We start from the raw sequence: 17,806 nt of genomic DNA, 5'->3' as shown, positions 1-17,806 counted from the left end.
TACAATTTTTTTCTAATGATGAGAATTTCAAAGATCTACTCTCTTCACAACTTTCAAATACGCAATATATACTTTTATTTTTAACTGTAATCATCATCTGTAAATTAAATCCCGTCATTTTTGTAACCAGAAGTTTGCCTTTGACCCCCTTCACCCATTTCTCTCCCCTTCCCCAAACATTCTGTTCTGTTTCTATGAGCTCTGTTGCCTTTCTGTTTTAGTTTTTTAGATTCCACGTGTAAGTGAGATCATATGATATTTGTCCTCTGACTTATTTCACTTACCATAATGCCCTCTAGGTCTATTCACATCACAAGTGGCAAAATTTCATTTTTAATGGCTGAATAATATTCCATTGTGTATATATACTGCATTTTCGTATCCATTCATCAACTGATAGACATGTAGGTTGTTTCTGTATCTTCAGGTATTATAAATAATGCTGCAATGAATGTAGAGGTGCATACCATTAACACTTCCAACACGTGGGTTTGAATTGCATGGGTCCATTTATATGTGAATTTTTTTTTCAATAAAGTATAGTACTGTACACACATTTTTTTTCCTCTTAGGATTTTCTTAAGATTTTCTTTTTTCTAGCTTAGTTTATGGTAGGAACACAGTGTATCATACATACACCAAATATGTGGTGGTGGGGGGGGGTTGGCATGCCCCTAACCCCCACATTGTTAAAGGGCCAACTGTGTATCTTTTTTTGAGTTAGTGTTTCACTTTTTTCAGATACCCAGAAGTGGAATTACTGCTTCATATGGTGGTTCTATTTTTAATTTTTTGAGGAGTCTCCATACTGTTCTCCATAGTGACTGTACCAATTACATCCCCACCAGCAGTGCCCAGGAGGTCTTTCTTCTCCACTTCCTAACCAACACTTGCTATTTCTTGTCTTTTTCATACTGGCCTTTTTGACTGGTGTGAGGTGATATCTCCTTGTGGTTTTGGTTATTTCCCCAATGATCAGTGATGTTGGATATTTTTTCCTATGTCTGTTGGCTATCTGGATGTCTTCTTTGGAAAACCGCATATTCAGGTCCTCTGCCCATTTTTTTTTAATCCGATTGTGTTTTTGATGTCGAGTTGTAAAAGTTCTTTATGTATTTTGGATATGAACCCCTCATTGGATATATCATTTGCAAATATCTTCTCCCATTCACTACATTGCCCTTTTTGTTGTTGTTGTTGTTGATGGTTTCCTTTGCTGTGCAAAAGCTTTTTATTTTGATGTATTCCCAATCATTTATTTTTTGTTTCACTGGCCTCAGGAGACATATGCATAAATATGTTGCTAAGGGCAATGTCCAGGAGATTGCTGCTTATGTTTTCTTTTAGGAGTTTTATGGTTTGGGGTCTCATATGTAGATCTTTAATCCATTTTGAGTTTATTTTTGTGTATGGTGTAAGAAAGCAGTATAGTTTGTTTTTACGTAGCTGTCCATTTTTCCCAACACCATTTATTGAAACAACTCTCTTTGCCCCATTTTATATTCTTGCCTTCTTTGTCATAGATTGATTGACCATATAGGTGTGGGCTTATATCTTGGTTCTCTATCCTGTTCCATTGATTTCTGTGGCTGTTTTTATGCTAGTACCATAGTGTTTTAATTACTATAGCTTTTATATCTTGAAATCTGGGATTGTGATACCTCCAGTTTTATTCTTCTTTCTCAAGAATACTTTGGCTATTTGAGGTCTTTTGTGGTTCCATACACATTTTAGGATGGGTGGATGTGTGGTAGTATATAATTGTGTTAATCTGCCTTTCCCTGATGACTAAAGAAATTAAGCATCATTCACATACTTATTGGCCATTCATATTCCTCTTTGTGCTGTATAAGTCTTCGGTTCCTTCCTTCCCAGAGATTTTTATTAGGTTGCTTTTTTGATTTTTTTTCTTGTCGTGTTTTAGGCATTCTTGCTATATTCTGGATATGAATTCTTTCTTAGATAAATCTACTGTAAATATCTTCTACTCTGGTTTTTCCTTAAGTGTCTTTTGGTGAACAGAATTTGCTTTCAGTGATATCCAATTTATCAATCTTTTCCTCTGAGTTTGGTGTTTCGTGTGTGTGTGTGTGTGTGTGTGTGTGTGTGTGTGTGTGTGTTTGGTGTTTCTTGAAATGATACCATTATTATCAACCAGTTTTTACAGACTAGTTAATTGAGGTTCCTGGCACTGGAGATCTCAGGGCCAGGACTACAGTGAGGCAGGCGCAGGGCAGCAATGACTCTCAGGTTCCTGCAATGTGCCCGGCACTTGTAGGACTCACTGTCTCCTCCTATTTTAAGCCCTAGATGCCTCACTTGCCTCAACCAAGCCCTGGCCCTCCCAAGATCTTCAACTACCTCCCTAGGTTTATCACCTTCCCTGCAGACTAGCGAAAAATAATTTTAAACGGGTTCTCTATATTTGGGATTCAGTGGCCTGAAGTTAGTTTTCTTTCGCCACTTTTTAAAAACTAAAGATCATCTTGCTCAGTCTACCAAACACTGGTACCTGATTAAATGTATCCCCAGGTCTCTGCTTTGCCTGGCATGTTCTGTTTTCCTGAATAGGTGACTTTGAATTTGCTCCAGTCCTAGCAGAGTTTGAGAAGCAGCAAGTGTCCCGCGACTTACTAAAGAGAATCTCAGGAGTCTCCAGGAACTTTTTGGGAATGAGGTAGCTCACGAGCGAGGGAGAAGCAGAAACTCCCAGGAACCTCTGTGGACTGGCCTTTAAGCCCGGCAACGGCGAAAACCTGGATGGAGGATCGCTGGGCCTGCGAGCGCGGAAAGTGATGCCGCTTTTCCCAAACCTCCTTTCCGAGTCTTCGCCCGAGCCCCGGCTGAGCGCAAACTGAAAGTGGAAAGCGGCCGGGCTGCCAGCCGCCAGCGAGCCTCCTACCCGGGACGAGGTGAGTGGGAGGCACTGGGTCTTTTCGGGCTGCAATGATACCTGGTGGGGACAGGGTCTTGATGCCCAGAAACAAAAGGAGACTTTTCTGGTGCGCACGGAAGCCGGGACGCATCCGGAGCACACCTCCTCCTCTTTGTGCCCAGAAGGGAGTGTGCGTAAGAGAAAGAGTTGCGTGCTGAAAAAGAAACGAAGTCCGTTTTGGGAAACCTTGGGCAGCGCTTTCCAGAGACACCGCCTGAGATTTAAACCTATCTTGGGCCGAAAAAGCCCAGATAGGAGGTCGGTGACGCGCAGGAGCACCGGGAAGGCACGCGGGTCTCCGCCGCGGGCGACTGGGGGATTTCACGTCCCTGCGGGTTTGCCGCGACCTTCCCCGCCCCACCGGTTCGAAAACCTCACTCTGCAGCTTGTGTGTTGCGACTTGCTTCCTTCTTCCCCACGTCTTCAGTGAGAATCACTTGTTGCTGGAATTATGTGCTGAAGTAGTAGCGATTCTGACTGCCCAGCTCTAGCGAGCACTGCTTTTTTAACGGAGAAAATGCCATGGGGGGAGCCCTCTGAATGGCAGGGCTATCAACGTGCAATCCATTTCTTAGGTCCTATTATTGCACCCGATGAGCGCCCTCAGAGTAGAACTCGTTTTGTGTAAGATGTGTAAATAACATCGATGTGATTTTAAGACACTTCCTGGGCACCTTTTAATGATACGTTGCAAGTGTCGCACAAAATGACTGTTTTCCTTCTCTTCACAGCTCCAACAGACTGCCCCCTACTCGCTGCCACAGCTCCCTAAAATGCATGTGGTGACTTGGGTTGTTAATTTCATTGTGTGGCGTGCATGCACTCTGGCTGGGTACAATTTTCAGTATGGCAAGTGGGTCTTCAGGATGTCATTCTCCTTGTATGCCCTTCCTTCTCTCAAGATGAGACAACCCAGAAGCTCATGACCAATCTTGGGCTTGGTAGTGATGTCACACTGCAACTAGGGCATTGTTTCTGATCCACCTCGTGGTCTCAAAGGGAGGGCTTTCAAGTGGGGTCTGGTCATCGGTTGAATAAGCAACCCAGGTATTTGCACACTAAAGTGGCAGAGCCACCAGTCAGGAAGCACCCTAACCTCAATCTCAGAACTTTCTCCTTAGGCCTGAAAGCCACAGGCAATGTCCTAGCATCAGAGGCTCATTCAAGTCGGCTCCATTTTTGAAACTGCTGGCTTCCCATGCTGGCTTCCTGCTAGATGGCAGTGTGTAACTGAATTAAATAGGCAATCTTAACTGTTACTGTTATATGGCTCCTCTTTCATTGTTCACTTAAAAAAAAAAAACCCTGTTTATCTTACAAACAGTATGTTTAAAAAAATTCAGACCAGGATCTTTAGAAAATAAAGAAAAAGGACATAGTTTGGACCGACAATAATGTTATTCACATATGTCTAAGTATTGCTCGGATACTGGCATTTCCAACCCATGTTTAACTGCTTTCTAAATGTGGAGCGTAAAGTGCCGATTTCAGTGGGAATGCAACACCTAATTCAATTACCAGCATTTCCCAATAAGCTTTATAGTGTTTCTCGTCATGGGTTGTTAAAAATTGGAAAAAAAAAGTTTTTTTATTTACACTGTTTTTCAGATATTTCTTTGAGAATAAAATTTGAGTTTTCAAAAGTTAATGATGAGTTGCTAAAAAAGAGAATGAAAATAAACTAATCCTAAACTTGTTATACAGAAATAGTTCTTCATATTTCCAGAAGTCTTAGTTTATGATGGCTCAAAGTATCTTGGTCACCTGTCTCTTGATTAATCTTTCTTCTGTGGAGAGTTTTTCCTCCTGGACACTCTTCGTGGGATGAGAGTGCTTCATTTTGGGATGAAACCCCACCTCACCTGGTCCAGCCCTTTGTCTTCGGGCATGTGAAGTATTAGCCACATTGTATTGGTGTTGTTTAACCAGTTCCTCATTCATGATTACATAAATGATCAAAGCAGATGATCTTTTGATTTGTTTTCATTTTTTGGTCTGGGTGTGTTTTAATTTAGCTTAAGTAGACCCACTGAATGAGACTGTATTAATACCACATCATTTGAGTGCTTCATCACATCCAGAATTTAAGAGTTTAAGAATGGCATCACCTTCATTTCTATAATAGAGATGTGAAAGTCTCAGGCTACAAATTCTTTCCCTCCGTTAATCACCCGTCTTTATTCACATGGCTGCCAGTATTCCTTTCTCTCTCATTATTCTCAACATGTCTCCCCTGAAATGTGTGGTTGGTGGAAGAGGATGAACTTCCAGGATAGAGTCTGCAATGCCAAGCACTGTACATAAAAGTAAGTGCTCAGCGGGGTGCCTGAGTGGCGCACGCAGTCGGTTAAGCGTCCGACTTCAGCCAGGTCACGATCTCGCGGTGCGTGAGTTCCAGCCCCGCGTCAGGCTCTGGGCTGATGGCTCAGAGCCTGGAGCCTGTTTCCGATTCTGTGTCTCCCTCTCTCTCTGCCCCTCCCCCGTTCATGCTCTGTCTCTCTCTGTCCCAAAAATAAATAAACGTTGAAAAAAAAAAAAAAATAAGTGCTCAGCAGCATATGAAGTCTGTTTAAAAAGAGTGAGGAAAATGAACACCAATAAATGTTAATAAAGTAAATTGGATGGAAGTGGAGGCCGGAACCATCACTCCATGTTCACCAGGTGCCCAAGGAACAGACGCAGGCACTAGGTTAGAATAAGTCAGCTTTTTAGTGTTCAACAATTGCTTTATATCCATCTCATAAAGCATCTTCAGAAAGTTTCCTAAAAAATGCCAGCTTCCTGCATTCTTTCCACCGCTGTGACAGGAACAATCACAATGATGTGGACCTAGATCTCCCCACTTGGCATTGGGAGGGGTAAAGCTTGCCAAAGCATGTGGCTTGGAAAGTCCAGGAGAATGGGTAGGCTAGTGGAAGAGAGGTGTGGATGTGCTAGGTAGAGACTAGAGCACAGAACAGGACGCTACATTCAAGGAATAGTCGGAACGAAGTGTATGTGTGGTTAGAAGCTGGAGAAGCAGGGCAGGGTCCAAGGAGTCTTGTTTTTCTAAGCTACTCAATTTGATCTTTATCTTGAAATCTGTGGGAAGCCATCGATGGATTTTCATCGGAGGAGAGATGTCCAGTTGACATTATAGAAACAACTCTACAGGCAAGTGGAGAGAGTGCAAGGGGTCAGACCGGTAGGAACACCAGTTGTCAGGCTTATGCAGTAACCAGATAGGAATGCAAGAGAAGTGTTGAACGGAGGGGTTAAAAAGTTCCTGGAGAGTTGTCCAAAAGCCCTTAGACTTCCCCACCAGCCTACCATCATCTGGCTTTCCCAGGGCAGCCATAGTTCAGGGATATTGTGAGGGCTTATACATTATAAAATGAAAATGTACCTTGGGAGAGTCAAACCTACTTTAGAAATTATGCTTTTGTGGGAATAATTTAAATCTGGTAATTAGACACATTCCATTTAAAGACTTTCCCTGGCATAACCTTAAACTCTGTTTAGTCAGTCGCTTATTAACTCAGTCGACGCACCAGTTACTAGAAGAGAGATGATCAAAGGAGCCTCCCCACAACTCCCTGCCTCTGCCTCACTTCTTTGCCCTGCCAATGGGGACAGGGAGGAAAAGACAGACACACACAAAGTGTCAGGGTCAGAAAACCCCGTGCATCTCCCATGCTCACTTTCTCATTTTATCCTCAGAGACAACGGCAGAAATCATCTCTGAGCTCCATTTCTAAGACCCTGTACCTTGGACCGGCGCTGCATGGCTGAAACTTGAGGCTGGCACCCTCAGACTGCTAGTTTGCTTTAAGATATCTCCTCTATTTTAATTCAAAACAAAGTGGGGACATTGGAAATTATTTTAGAGTGAAAGTGTCGTTGGTGTTGATGCACTAGCACCTGCAGGAGTGTGAGGTAGTCATGCTCAGCTTCAAATCCCACTCTGGGCAGCAGATGGCCAGCCCCAGGCAGAGCACGCAAGCCGAACAATGCATTTCAGATGCTCGGCTCGGGGGTCAAGAAGATTGGTTAGTAAGCGCCCATTTCCGATGTTACCTACCATGGTTGTCTGCACAAACACCCATTGCTTCATCCGGGAAAGGAGTGTTCTGGGGCCAGCCTCTTGGTGGACTCTGAGATTCACTTTGTGGGCAATGACGAAACAGAAGGGAGCTTTCCCCTTGGAATCCCATTGCGCTGGTGCTTACTGGCTTTCACCAGGCTCTCTGCAAACCCATCTGTCCCTCCAGTGGGGGACTGTTGCCTGTTGACAAGCTCCTGGGTCATTAATACCATATATTAGATTGATGTGCCCCAAGGTCTGGTTGATTGCTGCTTGTGATAAATCATAAACCCATCCCCACTAACTGGCTCTATTCTTTAAAATAGTGTTTGGTATGTCATCACAGCTTGGTCCCTGAGACCTCACTATACCTCTGGCTTTGAGAATATAAGCTAAATTGAAATTCTGTGGATGAAAGGGAATTTGTAACACTAAATTCTTTTGTCATAGTTCACACAGCCATGTAAAGACTTAAAAAGGCCCTACCTAGGACGGGCCGTAGGACAGCATTGCAGCCGCTGTAAAAATATCCCAAACTATATCTCCCATTCTCTCCCTGTCTTTTATTTTCCTTTATTTCTGACCCTCTTGTCCTCCTAACAAGCTGCCACTATTTGCCCCATCTCTTTCCTTTCCTGTGATCCTGGAGACCGGCGACCTGATTTCTAGACCCACTCCAGCCTTTTAAAACTATGATCTTGGGCAAATCGCTTCAACTTGCCGAGGCTCAGTTTCCTTATTTGTGGGAACTGAGAATAAAACCTACCTTGCTTACTTTACAGAGTGGTTACCAATAAGATCATGTGGAGTGATATCTGTAAAGTCTTCTGAAAATGATACAGTTTGACACCCACTTAAGGTGGTAATATTTCATGACCTAATCTGGTTTACATTAATTATAGCTATAATAAATTGCCTTTGTGTATAACACAGAAATTTGATCATCTTTCTGTTCTGCAAGGGAAAGAAATAATGATAGTTAATGTTTCTTCTTTATTGTGAAGAAACTGAAGCTTAGAAAGATTTAGTAATTTGTCCAAATTTGTATTACATATAAATGACAGAGCCAGGATTGAAACTCAAAGTGCTTGCTCCACGTTTTATATAGTTAATAGCTATTAGCATTGACTGAGTGGAAGGAAAGGCATTTCTCAGGTTCTTATGGGTTTTTGTTACTTTTTTCTCTGGTATACCAGCTGACAGAAAGCTATTCTGTATAGCTGTATAGAAGCTGTATAGAGCACATTTTTTTCTATGACTTAAAAAAATTTTTTTTTAAGTTTATTGATTTTGAGAGAGACAGAGACAGTGTGAGCAGGGGAGGGGCAGAGAGAGGGGGAGAACCTTAAGCAGGCTTTGTGCTGCCAGCACAGAGCCGGACGTGGGGCTTGAACTCCTGAAACCGCAAGATCATGACTGGAGCCGACACCAAGAGTTGGATGCTTAACCGAGTGAGCCACCCAGGCGCCCCACAGGTTTTTTTCTATGATTAAAGCAGATAATCTGTGCTAGTATTGTTGGGTGGGAATTTTATAATCTTAGTGTTAAAAAATGTAAAACCGTACATGAACTGCAGAGCCGGACCAGTTTTTGTTTGTACTTATCAAAGTTGTGATCTTGGGTAAGTTACTTGACTTTGGATCTCGTTTTCTCATCCTTAAAAATAAGGACAGCAATTTGCTCCCTCCATAGAGTTGTAGGAGGTTTGAATCGTCTCAGGCACGCTGAGCACTTAGGAAGGGCCTCTCTCACAATAGGTCACTCAACAAACATTAGTGATCTCCTTTTCTTTGGCAAAGCGAGTATTTCTGCCTTTGAAGTTCCAGTTGGTCGGGCAGCAACATACTTGATATGAATTCAGCTTCGTTTTACACTTAAAAGTATAATAAAAATTATAATATTTACAAATAAGATAGTAAATAGTTACTGGTACAGAGTAGGTACCGTGCTCTGAAATAAGTGTTTCAGCAATCTTACGGAATTCTTAATAACCTTCTGATTAGGCAGGCTTATTATCTACATTTTGGAAATTGAGATATTGAGAGGCTAGGTTAAACCAGCTGGAGAGTTGAGATTTGAATCTTGGCCGGCTGACTCTAGGTCCTGTTCCCTTATTCACTGTGGATTGCAGGAATTCTGTGGGAAAAAGAGGAAAAACACACCATTGGTGATTTCTGAAACCAAGAGTCATTTTGTTGCCGAGGGACTTAGCCTGGACTTAAAAGTAAATGAAGGTAGGTGCATGAGAGGAGAGTATACCTTTAAAGCCAATGTTTTTAACCAGAATTCTACATCATTTTTATATTTTTAATTCTTAAGGCTATTATCTGGGAGATGTACAATCAGATCTTAGAACCAGATTTTTGGAGTACTGTAGAGCAGCCTCAGGAATATTGATCCTTGCTCTATTCTGAACTCCACCATGTCATTTGACCAAGACATTTGACTTCACAGAACCATGGGAATAAAAGGTATTCTTTTGGGGGCACCTGCGTGGCTCAGTTGGTTAAACGTTTGACTTCGGCTCAGGTCATGATCTCCAAGTCAGGCCTTCTGCTGCCAGTGCAGAACCAGCTTTGGATCCTCTGTCTCCCTCTTTCTCTGCCCCTACCCCACTCGTGTTCTCTTACTCTCTCTCTCTCAAAAATAAATAAACATTTAAAAAATCAGTAAAAAAGACATTCTTTGGAACTTTTTAGTTCACTTTTAAAACTTTTTGAGGGGCACCTGGGTGGCTCAGTCGGTTAAGTGTCCAACTTTGGCTCAGAGCATGATCTCACAGTTGGTGGGTTCAAGCCCTGTGTCGGGCTCTATAGCTGACAGCTGAGAGCCTGGAGACTGCTTCGGATTCTGTGTCTCCCTCTCTCTCTGCCCCTCCCCTGCTTGTGCTCTGTCTCTCACACAAATAAATAAACATTTAAAAAAACTAAATAAAACTTTTTGAAACGATCATCCATTTCAGATGGATGGAAATCTTATCTGAGAACTTCCAGAGAATCATACTGCTCACACAACCCACTGCTTTGTTACACTTGCTATAAAAGACTAAACAACCAAATCAATAATCAGAATTCCTTGTGTTCCTTATGTTGTGGCTGAAGTTGTTTTCCATAGAGGAAGTTTGGGTCTGTTGATCATTATCCATTTTTGAACTTTTATTTATTTTTTCCCTACTTTATATGGGAGTGAGTGGATAATCCTGGTAATTTCTATTCTATTTCTCTAGTCCTTTGAAACCTGGGTGGAAGAAGTGACTCCATATAAGTGACTTGTGGAATTCAATCTTCTGATGGCAGGTAAAATTAAGTGGCATCAGAATTTAGACCCAGGACCTAACTATATAGATCTGCCACTCTCCTCTGATGGGCTGTGTGACCTTGACCAGGTCACTTCCTCTCTCTGATCTTGGTTTCCTTATCTAGGAGTGAGGACTACATGATCTCAAAGGTTCCTTTCCGTTTTAAAGCCTTGGGTTTCTACCTGACAGCCCTGAAAGACTACATTTATTAAATATTCTGCACCATGGCTAAAAGATTATTCATTTGTTACAGACTTTTTGGATGCCTTCTGGTTTGAAGAAATCTCCAGCTGCTCTGATGATAGTTTAAGAAGACTGCATGCTGTTTCCTCTCGATGCCAAGCCAGGCCCGCGCAGAACCTCAGATCCCAGCCCTTCATGGAGACCAGGTCCCAGCAGGAATGGCAGTGGAAGACATCGGCACCCAGATGGTTCCTTCACGTGAAGTTGTCTTGGGCTGTGGGCCGACTCGAGAACACCTGGTAGCCTGGCCGGCCCTCTGTCAGTCACCCAGGGCCGGGCAGCATGGTGTGGATTCAGAGGAGGAAGCTTTTGGCATCTTGCCTCTGCGTCACAGCCTCTGTCTTTCTGCTTGTCACACTCCAGGTAGCAAGAATTTGGGCTGCTTCGTGTTGAGCCCTGAGCCTTTCCACCCTTTCCCCCTTCAACCCACTGCATTTTCTCCGAGTACTTTGCTTTTTGCTTAATTTCTCAGGATCAGGGGTTTTCTGTCTCAGGCAGGGAAAATACTTTTTTTTTTTTTTTTTAGTAGATGAAACTGAGGTTTTAGTGAGTGGGTGTATCAGGTAGAAACAAAACCAGTGAGATGGGGGGATCAATTTGTGACTCCTGGAGGGTCCTGGTGCTAGAAGAACAGAAAGCAGAGCTCAGTCTGTCTTACTGGGTCAAATTCGGATGGGCCTCTCCAAGTCCACTATTACGATGAATTCTGAAAGGTGGCATTCTTGAAGAAGCCATGATTATTCTGAGATTAAGATGGTCTATTCTGCAGAACACAAACATCCACATTAGGGGCGCCTGGGTGGCTCAGTCGGTTGAGCGTCCGACTTCGGCTCAGGTCATGATCTCACAGCTCGTGAGTTCGAGCCCCGCGTCAGGCTCTGTGCTGACAGCTCAGAGCCTGGAGCCTGCTTCTGCTTCTGTGTCTCCCTCTCTCTCTCTGCCCCTAACCCCCTCGCATTCTGTCTCTGTCTCTGTCAAAAATAAATAAACCTTAAAAAAAAAAATTAAAAAAAAACAAAACAAAACATCCACATTAATACATTTGTCATTCTTTTTTTTTTTTTTTTTTAATTTATTGTTGAGACACAGAGCACAAGTGGGGCAAGGGCAGAGAGAAGGAGACAGAATCCAAAGCAGGCTCCAGGCTCTGAGCTCTCAGCACAGAGCCCAATGTGGGGCTCGAACCCACGAACCATGAGATGTGACCTGAGCCAAAGTCAGACGCTTAACCGGCTGAGCCGCCCAGTTGCCCAATACATTTGTCATTCTTGACATATGCTACTAGACCAAGCACTGAATGTGGGTGTTTGAACACCAGTTTTTAGTCTTCCGATTTATTTCATTTAGTTGGTGATTCTGAACTTCATTTGCTGGTTTCAAATGAGAGTAAAAATTACACCATGATAGGAAAAATATAGATAGGAGTTCAGATATATTTTGGACCCGTTCAAGCACCAGCTATCCATTTTGAAATCCAAAGGACTTTTATTTATTTATTTATTTTTTTAACATTTATTTATTTTTGAGAGACAGCATGAGTGGGGCAGGGGCAGAGAGGAGACACAGAATCCGAAGCAGGCTCCAGGCTCTGAGCTGTCAGCACAGAGCCCAATGCAGACTCAAACCCACAGACTGTGAGATCGTAACCTGAGCCAAATTTAGATGCTTAATGGACTGAGCCACCCAGGCACCCCAGAAATCCAAAGGACTTTTAAAGATGATTTGTGGACGTGAGCAGTTCAGGTGTGGGGCTGACGGAAAGAGAGGTGTTCTCTGGGCTTTTTCACTCTCGGTGATCTTCCTTCTTGATTAAGATTGAGTGAGATTTGCGTATAAAAGCACTGTGGCAGATAGTCTGGTGCTGGATTCTACCACCTTCTACTGCCAGATTGGGACTCTGGTCAGAAGAAAACTTGCCTTCCTGCTTGTCTGTCCTGTGGGTGTCCAGGACCTCCCTGTGCAGGAGGAACTGGGGTTCTCTACTTCTTTCTGTGGATGTTATGAGAGCTTTGATCTTAGTAGACGATTATTTTGGCACTTTTTTTCAGTTACGAGGGACGGCTGCGTCTAAGCTGAGAGCATTTGTTTTGATGTCAGAAGAAATAGCCATGTTTCTGGTATGGCTGTCGTTTCTAAGCTTCCAGAGTATGAGAGGTTGTATGATTACTGGAGCTGAACCCTTGTCTGGATCTTGATTTCAGTTTGCCACCAATAGTGTGGTTTGGGCTGTTTCCCTGTCCACATGGTTATATTAAATGCTTCAGTGTTAGAGGTGCCTGGGTGGCTCAGTCACTTAAGTGTCGGACTTCGGCCCACGATCTTGCAGTTTGTGAGTTCGAGCCCCGCGTTGGTCTCTGTGCTAACAGCTTGGAGCCTGGAGCCTGCTTCAGATTCTGTGTCTCCCTCTCTCTCTACCCCTCCCCCGCTGTCTCTTGCACTCTCTCAAAAATAAATAAACATTAAAAAAATTTTAACAAAATAAATGCTTTAGTGTTCAGAGTTTCAGAGGTGCTATTTTTTCTTAAACACTGTACATGAGAAGATATAATGCCCACACATTTAGGACCATTCTTATTTCTAGTGGTTTGTTGCCATGTAAGGAGGGTAAAAGTAGGATAAATTAAAAAAAAAAAAATCATGCCAGGGCTGCCATCATAAAGTACCACAGACTGAGTGGCTTAAACAACAGAAATGTATTTTCTTACAATTCTGGAGGCTGAGAGTCCAAGATCAAGGTGTCAGCAAGCAGGGTTGTTTCTTCTGAGGTCTCTCTCCTCGGGACTTGTGGATGGCTGTCTTTTCCCTGTGTCTTCACGTCGTCTGCCTTCTTCACCTTTATGTGTCCTAATGTCCTCTTTTTATAAGGATACCAGTCACACTTGATGACCACCTGTTGGGTCCACCTTGATGACCTCCTGTTAACTTAATTACCTCTTTAAAGACCCTGTCCCGTAACTCAGTCATATTCTGAGGTAATGGGAGTTAGGATGGCAGTGTATGAATTTGGGGGGCAGGTTACAGTTTAGCCCATGACAGATCTTATGACATAATTAATAAATAACGTAACCCTGAAAATGTTATGCTGATCTTCAGTTAAGCTAAAGTACCGTGGTCCCCTAGAGGAAATCGTTCATCTGAGACATTGTTTTCTACTCACATTTTACTGTATTTTGTATACAGTACATGTAAATTCTTTGGGTGTATATGTATCTTTAGTGTTTGAACTTTATTTACTTTTTGGTTGTATAATAATTCATGAATACGTTTGGAGTATTTTAAAACAAATCCAGGACTTCACATTATTTTACCTGGATTTACTTTAATATGATTCTCTAACAGATGGGAACTTTTAGAAGTATAGTATAACCAAATTATTGCCACACCCAACAAAGTTAGCAGTAACTAATCAGCACCACCCATATCCTAGGCCGTGTTAAGACTTTCCCAGTTATCTCAAAGAAGTCTTTTATAATGGGTTGGTTAGAATCTGGAATCCACAAATCCCATACATCATATTTAGCTGATGTGTCTCCAATTGTGGGGTTTTGTTTTTCTACTATGAAAGTTTCCTCTGTCCCACCTTCTATTCCATGTCACGGGCTTGTTGAAAATACTGTCTCATTGATCCTTTGGAATTTCCCAGATTTTAGATTTGGCTGATTTTACTCATGGTTTTATTTAATATATTTCTCTGTCCTTCATATGTCTTACCACCTAGTGGTGATGTCTGAGGCTTAATGTTTTTTTAAAAGCTATTTGGCAGAAAGGGGTGCCCAGGTGGCTCAGTCAGTTAAGTGTCCCACTTTGGCTTAGGTCATGACCTCGCGGTTGGCGAGTTCGAGCCCTGCGTTGGGCTCTCTGCTGTCAGCACAGAACCCACTTTGGATCCTCTGTCCCCCTCTCTGTCTGTGCCTCCCCGACTTGTGCTGTCTCTGTCTCTCTCAAAATAAATAAATAAACTTAAAAAAGAAAAAACAAACAACAACAAAAAAAACTATTTGGCAGAAAAATCTCTCCCTAAAGCAACCCCTATTCTTTGGAAATGAACTTACACCTCACATAGTAGACATTGATCAGAAAGGTAGAACAAAATTTGTCTTTGAAGTTTTATCCATGGCTTTCTAAAAGCTTCTTTTTAAAGTTGTTGGTTGTACATTTGCAGGGGGAAAGTCTGGTGAAGAGATAACAGATTTTGTGGCTACAAGTCAACTCCACTCCATCAAGGTGCTGGGGAATAGCCACAACCTTAAGTTATCATGAAAATGCTGACAAAGTTGTTGGCAGGGGCTAGGCTTTTCTTTAGTTTTTAGCGATCGTCTTACTGTCATAATGCTGACTTTGGTGTCACAAGTGATCCATGATTTTTTCAAGCCAGTATAATTTCTTACTTTTTTTGGAGTGCTACTTGGCTGTCACTCAGTGGTTTTTGACCTTTTTTTTGGCCTTGGCCTCCCTCAGGGAATCCAGTGAATGTTACAGACCCTCACCAGCGAGCTGCAGACTCTATCATCAGGCCGTGGCCCTTTTCTGACACTAGGGCCGCAAGCAAGAAAGAAGGCACCACCTGGGCTGCTGAGAGTCGGGGCTGGGCCACACAGATGTCCACTGTTGCTTGGTGAAGGAGTTAATACATAAAAGTGTGCCTTCCTTTTACTGATTGATTTGTTGCATAGTTCCACTGCTAATGTTTCAGTTATATGTGACACAGACCAATTCGTACTTTTATACTGCTTTCTCTAACATTTTTTTTTTTAATTTTTTTTTTCAACCTTTATTTATTTTTGGGACAGAGAGAGACAGAGCATGAACGGGGGAGGGGCAGAGAGAGAGGGAGACACAGAATCAGAAACAGGCTCCAGGCTCTGAGCCATCAGCCCAGAGCCTGACGCGGGGCTCGAACTCACGGACCACGAGATCGTGACCTGGCTGAAGTCGGACGCTTAACCGACTGCGCCACCCAGGCGCCCCTACTCTAACATTTTTTATAACACTGTATCAATATCTACCCTTAAAATTTGATGATGAGGCAGCATTTTTGGAGAACAGCTGCCTTCCTGTTTCCACTCTGTCCACCCTGCCCTCCAGATTCCTGTTACTGATGTCCTAGCTATCTAGTGACCCACACTGTCCTGAAATCAATAAATAAACATAGTTTTACATGGAAGGGAGCCCAGGACTCACTGTATACTTCACCTGATAGCACAGTGGAAATTATTAGAAATGTAAGACCCGTGTTATTACTCCTTTAATTGTACCAAAAAGAAACTGATTGGTAATTTACAACTAATTTTCCCTAGAATGTTATCTCTAACAATAGCCAAGTAATAGCCCTGATTTTCATGGGTTTCATTAAGACATAAAACTATTAAAAAAAAAAAAAAGATAAAACTATTTCTGGATTCTATAGATGCCTATGGAATAGAGAAATATGCCTGGCGTGTGCTCAGTGGAGTTAAACATCCTTGTTGGTAGATAGTTCGGAGGCTTTGTCCACACCCTAATCTCTGGAACTTGTGGAAATGTAAATGTAAATGGTTTAAGGTGACACACTGAGATGAGATTATCCAGAATTATCAGTGTGAGCCCAGTGCAATCTCATGAGTCCTTAAAAGCTAAGAGTCTTCCCCCGTCAGACATAGATGTGACAATAGACTAAGAGTGGGAGGCAACATTGCTGGCTTTAAAGATGGAGAAGGGGCCACGAGTCAAGAATGGTGGGTAGCTCTAAAAGATAGGAAAGTAAGAAAATGGATTCTCTAGAGCTTCCAGAGAAGAATGTAGCCCTGCTGACACCTTGCTGTTAGCCTAGTGAGACCGAGGTCAGACTCCTCACCTCCAGAACTATGTAATCATAAATGTGTTCTTTTCAATTGCTGAGTTTGTGGTAATTTGTTAGAGCAGCAAAAGGAAACTAATGCAAGGCTCGGTCATCAAGATGAATGGGAGATGTGTGAATGGAAATTAAACAATCTGACTCTGTGATAATTGTCTTCTCTTTCAGGTAGTGGTTGAGCTGGGGAAACTTGAAAGGAAGAAGTTTAAAAATTCTAACGGGCAAGATGGACATGCAACGATGGAGGAGGAGCCTACACACCTCTATCCACTCCCTGGGAAAGAAGCCCTGAACTGGAAAAACAAATCAGAGACTGATAACTACCCCATCATGCTCTGGTGGTCCCCACTGACCGGGGAAACTGGAAGGCTAGGCCAGTGCGGAGCGGATACGTGTTTCTTCACCATCAACCGGACCTACCTACATCATCACATGACCAAAGCATTCCTCTTCTATGGTAAGTGGGGCTTTTGCCTTTCTCCCTTTGCTTGCTGACATCCTGCTCCAAAGCTCGCCTCCTGCTGCCCTCCCAAGGAAGACATGCGGAGCTCCCTTTGAAAACACTGTGACATGCCTGCTATCCTTTGCATTTGCTCTGTGTAAGGCCCGAGCATTTAGCAAACACAGTAAATCAACAAGCTTGACCAACGTAAAAGTGGTTGACTGGCCACTTGGTAATTAGGGAGGAGAAGGGTATTTCCTCTCACCTTTTCCCAGTTGGATACCGTGCTTACTGAATTTGGTATTGAGGGAATTGGGTATTGATTCTATTGCTGATATCAATTCAGAATGTCACCCGTGATAATAGCCAAGAGGTTTTGATGACCATAACAGATGTTTAATGGGACATGAGCTAAGCACAGTGTTCTTTCTTTCATTAGTCAGATTAATCAGCAGTAAAAATAAAAGTATTTTTCAGCATCGGCTTTTAAGAGCAAGCTGGTATTTATCACTTCCTGAGGCTGATTATATGTCATGCTGCGACTGAGGGCAACCAAACCCAGGTAGGGGGAGTTAGCAAGATGCCAGTAGTAGCAGGAAATACAGAGCCCTTGGGTGATGAGCGGTGGGAGCCTGGGGGAACACAGGTGAGCAGATTCGGCCAAATGTAGGTAAGGTTGATCAGTTAGAAAGTCAGTGAAAGGAATTCTGCTTTAGAGTGCTGCGAATGTGGATATGTATTTGTGTGTGTGTGTGTGTGTGTGTGTGTGTGTGTGTGTGTGTGTGGTCTGGCTTTGGAGAGGCAGGACACAGACTGGGATGTAGAGCTGGGTCATTCTCAGTGTTCTGCCTAACAGCAACTGAAATAAAGCAGAAAATAGGTTCAGCAGGAATCAGGTGGTATATTTGCCCCATATTAGGTCAGGGCCGCAGAGCAGTGGGCAGTGGTGACCTGGTGTAAGTCAGGAGTCAGGGAAGTTCTAGGTACTCACA

The 17,806-nt window shown here is 42.9% G+C and overlaps 1 protein-coding gene across 2 annotated transcripts in view; it reads left to right on the top strand.

Moving 5' to 3' along the window:
• Positions 1 to 2,179: 2,179 nt before the first annotated feature.
• Positions 2,180 to 17,806, top strand: part of FUT10 (fucosyltransferase 10) — an 80,779-nt gene continuing 65,152 nt past the window's right edge. The window contains exons 1-3 of one of the 2 annotated variants that reach the window (XM_045456496.1): positions 2,180 to 2,912; positions 10,550 to 10,902; positions 16,541 to 16,829. In XM_045456496.1, the coding sequence (XP_045312452.1) occupies positions 10,822 to 10,902; positions 16,541 to 16,829 (370 nt within the window). In that variant the 5' untranslated portion in view covers positions 2,180 to 2,912; positions 10,550 to 10,821. Of the gene's footprint in view, positions 2,913 to 10,549; positions 10,903 to 12,156; positions 12,283 to 16,540; positions 16,830 to 17,806 lie in introns of those variants that run through there. The other variant, XM_045456502.1, reaches the window with a different exon arrangement.

Source organism: Leopardus geoffroyi, chromosome B1 (genome assembly GCF_018350155.1).
Source record: "Leopardus geoffroyi isolate Oge1 chromosome B1, O.geoffroyi_Oge1_pat1.0, whole genome shotgun sequence".
Lineage (NCBI taxonomy): Eukaryota > Metazoa > Chordata > Mammalia > Carnivora > Felidae > Leopardus > Leopardus geoffroyi.
Note: the sequence above shows the minus strand (reverse complement) of the source record. Positions and strands in the feature narration are given on the sequence as shown.